At 45.5% G+C, this 8,508-nt stretch overlaps 1 protein-coding gene across 2 annotated transcripts in view; it reads right to left on the bottom strand.

Moving 5' to 3' along the window:
• The window catches only part of EP300 (EP300 lysine acetyltransferase), a 67,768-nt gene extending 59,638 nt beyond the window's left edge, over positions 1–8,130 (bottom strand). Inside the window, exons 1-3 of one of the 2 annotated variants that reach the window (XM_075051297.1) lie at positions 8,061–8,075; positions 6,845–6,957; positions 6,109–6,723 (exon numbers count right to left, since the gene is read on the bottom strand). In XM_075051297.1, coding sequence (XP_074907398.1) covers positions 6,109–6,202 — 94 coding nt within the window. In that variant the 5' untranslated portion in view covers positions 6,203–6,723; positions 6,845–6,957; positions 8,061–8,075. Of the gene's footprint in view, positions 1–6,108; positions 6,958–8,058 lie in introns of both variants that reach the window. The other variant, XM_075051296.1, reaches the window with a different exon arrangement.
• Between the last annotated feature and the right edge of the window lie 378 nt (positions 8,131–8,508).

An 8,508-nucleotide genomic window follows, 5' to 3' on the forward strand; every position in this document is an offset into this window, starting at 1 on the left:
ATTGCTGTTCCTGTAAACACACCTGACTGTCAACTAAACCACAAGTTACTACGATTTGAGTTAATCAGAATTCAATGCTCCTTTTTCCAATTTTCTTAAAAAAGTTCTGGAAGAAATGCATGCTTGAAGAAGAATATAGCACGTCAAGTTTTTAAGAGAACTTTAAATACATTCATATGCCAGTCCTTTTTAAGGAAACTTGTTGCTATTTAGGAAGAGAACAAAGTCATGTTGTCAGGTATGACACTGACTGCTCAGGAGGAGAATTTCTGTGAATTGCCCTAGTTCAAGTTCTAATTAAAGTTCTACAAATTCAATGCAACCACAGAAGTTTTTTGTCAGTGCATACAACCATATGCAGAGACAGATGTATTTTACTTCAGCCTGCTGCTACAGTTTAAGTAAAGACAGAAAAGCCAAATCCTTGGAGACAGGTGTGCATTGTTTATCTGTCACCGAAATCTAAAAGCAAAATTACTCCATTTGTCAAACAATAAATCTAAATGACTTCTGGCCAAGCCCTCTCAGAAGGGGCACTAGTTCGGGTGATGAGAAAGGTTAAAGTAGTATCATTACTCTGTTGGAACAAGCACTGAAAGGCTGCTCCTGCTAAAGCAGCTAAACAAGACACTGAGGTGACACACTGGAGATAATCAAGCAACCTAGAGAGAAGATGCAAGAAATACACACTAAATCATACAAAATTATAATCTAAAAATAAAGTCACTTTCTCAAAGTTGAAAATGTACAAGAAACCACAATTCCTACAGTAGAAGTTCAGCATTTATCCCTAGTACCATATGAAATCCACATCCCCTAAAAACACACACTAAACCCTAGAGTCCACTAGACCTTTCCCAGATAAACTTTGGTTTTCTGCAAATACACAACTGACCAATAACCTGAACTAGGGACCCTCTCGACTAAATCCAAACCCTGCTCTAGGACCATGAGGGACAAGATACAAAAAATTAGTAGTTTCTTTTAAATTTAGAATTTAAATTCCCAAGTTCAGCAACAAAGGTTTTCCCTGCAATATCAAACTTCTGAATCTGTATTTTTAGATTGGTTTTCTAGTCTCAAAGGTTTTTTTATTTGTCAGTGCTCAAGATTCAGTTTTACATCACTATACGTACGGTCCTTGTGTTGTAGTGGCTACTTCCTTTTTTTTAAAAATTAGGTACCTTTCTAACACTGCTCAGAAAAAGTACATACCTATATCAGACACACACACACAATCCACTTGGTGAAAGGGGCAAAAAAAAAAAAGCAGAGACATAGCAGTTTGGAACTCTAGGAGGTTCAAAAGTCCACAAGATTTTCCTTAAAAAGTTACTAAGCACCATATGAATGATCTGTTTACTTTTAAAGAAAATCTTGCAGACTTAAATTCTCTTAATTTAATTTTATTCCTAATGCAATTACTTCAAGAACCTACTTAGCTACAAGGCAAAGATGCCCATTTTTGCCACACAAGCATCCATCACTGCAATACTTGATTTACAGTATATGCCACCCATCAAACCATATTTTAAGGCCTCTCATCTCATAACTAATACTTGGAAAAAAACCAGCAATAAAAAAATGTGGCTCTAACAAGAAGGGGTAATATTTAACTGATGGCTGTAAGGTAAATGTAATAACTCGGTCTTAAACATTAGCCAGAAAACAGATTTGTGAAAAGTGTTTAATTTTAAAAGGAGTATATACAAACACAAGGAAAAAAAACCATCGCTGGCTGTAACCAGAATTGAAAACCCTGCATATACCTCTGGAAAAGGCAGTGAGACAAGATTAATATGATTCATTTCGAGCAAAGAAACATCCTGATACATTTTGAACAAATGAAAGATGAGTATCAGTCAAAATTGCAGTAGTCCAGGCGAGAAGTTTCATTACAAGTCTTAGACCTTTGATGTAAGGGAGAGTAAAGTTTTAAAGGTCAGAAGCAGTTCCTAAAAAAAAAGGAACATACAAACTTTACAAAAGATAGGTACTGAAAGGGAGATTGAAGATGTGCTATTACTCAGAAAAAAAATGCTACTTTTGGATATAGTAAACTGAAGGATGTTAAGTCACATACCACAAACATGTACACTGATCTCTGATATAATACACATGTCAGCTAATTGTAGAAAACTGACTTCCAATGTTACAGCAAGCCAGAAACACTAAGCACTTAAAATCCTGTTTTTGGATCTAGCAACCCAAAGACATGATACCGTACAACCACGCTGTAGCAGAGAGCAAACTCCATTTTTATTCCTTGGTGAAAAACAGCATTTCGGAACCCAGAGCCCAAAAAGCTTTCCTAGTTCACAGAGAACAGGTTCTTTCTAAGGAGGGGTTGTGAAACATGATTAAACTCTCCCTTCCTGAATATACCACACAGAAATCTGTACGTGGCAATTTCAATGCACCTGCATTACTGCAGGAAAAAGTGAGTTCACAAATAAAAAGCCACCCCCCCCCGCCCCCAAAAAAGAAAATCACTGGTTTAAGGCATCCAGTTAAAAATTAAAGACTTCCACTCATTTACTCAAGGAGCTAACTCTTCAGGATACACTCAAATTATTCTGTTATAGTGGGGAAGGGGGGGAAATAGACCAGTGTGCACCAGTTCACTAATACAATGTTTAAGAAAGTCTTGTCAGACTAGGTGCAACATACCAAAACAGTGTTTCTACCAGTAAGGAAAGGTAAGCAAAACCAGCTACACTGGCAAAGTACTTATGTCAATGTAACCATGCTAGTACAGAGGACCTGCGCTAGCATCCAGTGTCACACAATTGCATCCCATACTGAGGATACTGTACCAACAAAAGGTGACCCCACTGTAGAGTTGTATTGGCCCTCAGAAAACTTAATGTCTGGACAAGAGATGCATATAACTAGCATTCTTCTTTGCAACAAATGTAACATTTAAATAGAAAAAAGGTTGTAGAAAAACCCCTGGCAGTTACATTCCTGCTCCTGACACTACTCTAGAACTATACAACATTCAAGAAAAAACTGAGACCATTCAAAAATTCTAATATACTACACAACACTGACAATACCAAGACCACCTAAATTACTTCAAAACGTCTATTACAAAACATGCTACAAACATTTCAGCTTCCCTGTAAGTCTATGTCATTTTTACCTCCTCAAGAAGGAACTGGCATTAATAGAGCAACTCAAAACTCCACTAATACAGCAAGTTCTATGGCAAAGCAAATTCTGAGCAGGGAACACACAAACCGTTTAAGACAGAAGATGCAGCACTGCAGCAACAGTGGGAAATGCAGCTGTATTTGGCTGCTGCCAATAAAGCAAGCATACTAGGACAATCTTTGCCAACTTCTTAGAAGAAAGCCACCAACATTCAAGTTTAGTACATTCCATCGGTATCATCCAGGTCTACAGTGGAAACATGAATGAATTAGAGACTCAACTTAAGTCTTCAATATAAATACACTTAACATCTGTAAGTTTGGGAATAAGTTAACAAGTTAGTTAATAGGGTGAGTCATTGTTTTTAGGTACCTAACAAGCCAAAACAGTATTTCAGAGTAAGAAATAAGTCCAAAAGTTAACAGCAAAAGAAACACACTGAAAGATCCACTATGCACATGTGCTGGAAAAAGTTTCATCAACAGTGCAAGTTTCTCACCTTTCTCCTTCCCTCTCTCTAATGACGCTGTGAATCTAACAGTTTTAAAAAGAGTGCTTGGGTAAGTACATAAGCACCATGTTATTTATTTTCTATAATTAACTAAGGAGTGGGGACAGTACAACAGATTCTATAAGTGGAAGTTACTTAATGAAAGCTGCTTGCACTATTTCAAAGCAAATTTAAGGAGCAGATAGGTTAAAAAATGTAAACTTCAAAGCAGTTTCCCACAACAGCGAAAGTGGGACCAAAAAAATCGCAGTTTCTCAAGCAGCAAATGAAAAAAATTTAACCCCCAAAACACACTTATTGGTTAAGAGGCTTAATTTTATTTAATTAGAGAAACAGATATCATGTTAAAAACCACAGAAAGTGGAAATGTCCCAAATCCAGCTAATAAGTTGTCAACAAAAAAAAAAAATCCAGAAGAATCCTTTAGTAGTTTTCATGTAGCATACATAAAGTGTTCACACCACTATAAACCTCTGCATAACTATCAGGTGATGACAATCTCAATCACTTTGAGAAAAATTATCCCATTCGTGCACTACTGAAACTGTCCAACAATCCCTAGTGTTTCACCAGAACTGTAAAAAAGTTCATTAAGCTGTCCAGTAAGCTAACAATTAAAATAGGTTAAGTATTCTGTGAAAATCTGCACCTGTTAAACTGAAATACATTCACAAATTATCCAAACCTTATTTGATCACAAATGGCTTGACTTAGATATGTGCATTCATCTGAATCACGTCTTTAACTTTCATATTTTTCAAGTATCAGGACTTCTCTCACAAAATACATTTTTATTTCATGTCTCTAAACAAAGCAAGATAACCACTGTCAAGAAAAATTAAAAATGGTTACTACTGAATTAAGTACTGGTTTCCAAGCCTAGCACAAAACCCCCCCAACAACTAGCTCTAGCTAAAGAGCAGCTTCTCCAATGCTCTTCTACTCTTACTAGAGACCTGTTGATATTAGGAACGAACAGTCATGTCCTCCACTTAAAACATAATACTGCCTGTATCTAATATGCTCGGAAAGTTACAAACTTTTCAAAACTAGTATGTCATTCACCAAGAATAGAGAAGGCAAAAATCGAAATTTTGAAGATGATTCCAGGTAGAATCACATCCACTGCTCAACCAAAAACCAGCTACTAAAACCTTCTGTTTACTGTCAAACGAGGAGCTTTTTTTAAAAAAAAAAAGCCACAAAAACGCAACCAACTCTTCCTCTTTCTTGCCAGCTGTTAACTGCATTGAACAAGACCACCAGTGCCTTCAGAAATGCCACCACTCACCAGACTCTGGCAGGAGGAAGCCTCCTCCATATCCCATAGGCTAAGAAGATCTGAAGAGAGTTCAAACAAACTCCTGTGGGACAGGTAACCAAGTACTCTTCATAGCAAAATGACACCAAATACTCATCTGCTTCACAAGAAGCATTAAAAAGCTGAACAGCCCTTTGTTACTCCCTCCCCCTCCCAGTACAACCAGTTCGTATTTGCCAGGGATTGGGACACCTAAGATTTCCAACCTCTAGCTTGCCTACGCAGCATCACCGAAGACCTTGGCAGGACTGCGGAGAAGCCCCTTTATCTTCGCAGCTCTTAACTCTACAGGGGAAATTCAGACATTTTGCTCTCGCAGCAAAGAAATGGGAGATGCAAGATGAGCTACACTCCATATTGATTCTTAACACAAATAAGGTGAAATAACATTCCATTTTTAAGAAGATAAGAATCTCGATAAACCTTACACCCAAAGCTTGGGATCTGAAGTTTGGTTTTAGCTGGTTTTTTCCTAAAGTCGATGGTCTATGTGAATCAGAAAAGCAGGTTTTAGATATCCTTCTGCAAGGAAGAGTAAGAAGGATTGTAAAAAGTAAACCAAATAAGCAGACTGCACACAAGAAGAAAAAAAAAACAGCAGAGAAATAAATCTTGTTTCTAAACGAGCTGTAAAAAAACCCTTGTAGATGCAAAATAAAATAAGAAACAAGACGCAGTTGTGTGTGGACGTACACACGTAATTCAACAATAAAGTGTACAAAAGCATCATCTTTAGCACTATTTCGTATGTCTGCAACTGGCATTAAAGGTACATGTTTAGCAAGGAGCTCAGTAATAACTACTATTGTGAAAGACACGAAAATGACAAACTGTTAAGTCTTATCTGCAGCTGATCAAGAGCACAATAAACTGAACAGCTTTGCTTTCCATCACTTCCAAAAAAATAGGAGGGTAGAAACATCCAAACACCCTCCCTAAGCCATTAACGCCAATAGGTTCAAACGGAGCGCAAATGGGAGAAACAGGCAAACAGAAAGGACGAAGGCAGGCATGAGTTAACAGCAGCAAAAGGGAGGAGGAGATTTAGGCAGAAGAGGGGAGAAAAGGGCAGTAATTGCGGCACCGAGAGGTGGGGAGGGCCCGGGCCCCCGGGACTGACCTGTGCCGTCGCTGGCGGACACGGAGAGCGCCGGTGAGGAGAGTTTAGGCCGCTTGGCTGAAGGCGGGCCCGGCTCCACCACATTCTCGGCCATTTTTAATTCTTTTTTAGACAATCACTCAGAGCAGAGAGACGGTCGCGGGTGAACCCCAAAACCTTCACCTTCTTTTCGGGCCCCGAGTCAGCTGAAGAACAACAATAACGCCGAGAGGGAGCGAGGAGGATCCGGCGGAGAAGGGGGGCCAAGTTCCCCTTTTTCTGCCCCTCGGGCTCCGGGAGGGCGGCAGCGGAGAAGGAGGGAGAAGGTGGGAGCTGGGGAGGGGGGGGGGGGGGGAAGAGGCCTCTTCCCCCAGGCGAAAGGGCTCGGCGAAGATGGGAAGAGCAGGTAAAGCCCCCGCCAAAAAAAAAAAAAAAAAAAAATTGGAAAAAAAAAAAAGAGGCTGGTAAGGTTGGTTGGTTTTTTTTTTTTAGTAAAATTAATCCCGGCTGTTGTGCTGCTGGTGCTTCCTCGCCGCCGCCACCATCATCATCTTCATCCTTCGGGGGGTCTCCTCCTCCTGCTGCCTCCTCACCGCCGCCATCAGCCTCTTCCTCCTCGGCGCCGTCCTCCTCCTCCTCATCGCCACAAGGAGGCGGGCGAAGGAGGGGAGAGGAGGAGGAAAAAAGAAAAAAAGATCACCGTCCTCTAGCAGCGGCTCCTTCCCCCTCCAACACCACCCTGCAAAAAAATACCCACCGCCAGCGACGGGGCTGGGGGGGAGGCGGCGGGGAGAGAGGCAAGGCGTGCGCGGGGTCCCCAGCTCCACTCGCTTCTTCCTCGCCCGTCGCTAATGGCTGCAGAAAGGGGAGCTGTAAGGATGAGGAGGGTGAGGATAAGTCCCAGGAGTCTCCGCTTCACATCTTGTTGTGCAGGGAAGAAGGAGGGGTTGTTGTCCTGATGGAGGCAGCACCGATCGCGGGATGGGAAGGTGGGGGGGGCGGGTTTCAACACCCTCTCTGCTCCCCCCCCCGCCTTCTTCTCTTCTTTCCCCTTCCTCTTTCTCTCGCTCTCAGTAGCGGGCTGCCCCCCCCCTCCTCTCCGGCGCAGGCAGAGGGGCCGATCCCACAGCAGCGGCAGGAGGAGGAGGAGGAGGAGGAAGAAGCCGGCCCCTCCCCCCCTCTCTGCCTACCTTCCCCCCTCCCGGGCGGCCGAGGATGGTTGCGAGCGCTGGCGCCGGGCAGGGAGGGGGGGCTGCCCGTCTCCGCTCCCGCGGACCCACGGGCTACGCGGGGCACGGAAAGCGAGGAAGGGAAAAAAAAAAAAACAAAAAAACAAAAAACCCTCGGCCGCTGCTGGGGCGCGGCGGGGACTCCCTCTTCGCCTCTGCGAGGGTGGGGAAGGAAGCGAAGAGGTTGGTAGTCGGGAGGGGAGGGGGAGGCCGCTCAGCGACCCCTCCGAGAAGAGGAGGAGGGGAGGGGAGGGGGGGTGTTTAAAATTTAAAATAAAACAGAAGGAAGATTGCGCCGGGGGAGGGCGGGGGACTCGCCCCGGGGTGGGTTAAATGGCCGGGAGGGGGAGGGGGGGTCCTCGGCGCTCCCCGGCGGGGGGGGGTGGGGGGGTGGGACGGCGCAGGCAGCGCGGGGGCCGAGCGCAGGCTCCCTACTGCCCCTGCCTGGCGCTTCGGCGGCGGCCCGGCTGCGGCCGCTGCTGGGGCGTGTGTGGCGGAGCGGGCAGAAGCGGGGGCGGAGGGGAGCGGGGGAGAGAAAGAAGTCGGGGGAAAGGAGAAGAGAGAAAAGGAGAGAGAGAGAGGGGACGGGCAGGCTGGCGCGGGGGAGGGGGTTGGGGGGGGGCGTCTCGGCTCCTCGCTTCTCTCCCCGTCCCCTGGCCGGGCCCCTGGGTCTCTCTGCGCTGCCCTCCCCCTGGCTCGCCCCGTCCGGCTCGGCCTCTCGCTCCCTCCCTCAGTCGCTCACACACAAACAAAATGGCGGCTGTTGTTTCTTCACTCTCCCGAGTCCCTCGGAGGGAAGCGAGCGGCGGCGGCGGCGGCCGGAAATGAGCCAAGAGAAAAAAAAAGGGGGCGGGGCCGGGGCCGGGGGCGGGGACCCGGCAGCGGTGGCGCACACAATGGAACGCGGGGGGCTGGCGTGCTGCCGGACGGCGAGCGGAACCGCCCAGCCGCCGTCACGAGAACGGCGCCCGCCCAATCAGCGCCCGCCTGTCGCCGGGCTCTTCCGCAAACTCCCCTGGCTCCGCCCCTTAAAGGCGAAGGGGTTTTGTTAAAAAAAAAAAAAAAAAAAAAAAAAAAGCTGCTCCTTCTTCCTCCTCCCCTCACGGTCTTTTCCGTCGGCCGAAAAGTGCCCGGCGGCGGCCCAGGGCGGCCAAGGGAGGCGGCCGCGCCGCCCCGCCGCGCTCCCCGGTAC

The sequence above is a fragment of the Buteo buteo genome, chromosome 19 (genome assembly GCF_964188355.1).
Source record: "Buteo buteo chromosome 19, bButBut1.hap1.1, whole genome shotgun sequence".
Taxonomy (NCBI): Eukaryota; Metazoa; Chordata; class Aves; order Accipitriformes; family Accipitridae; genus Buteo; species Buteo buteo.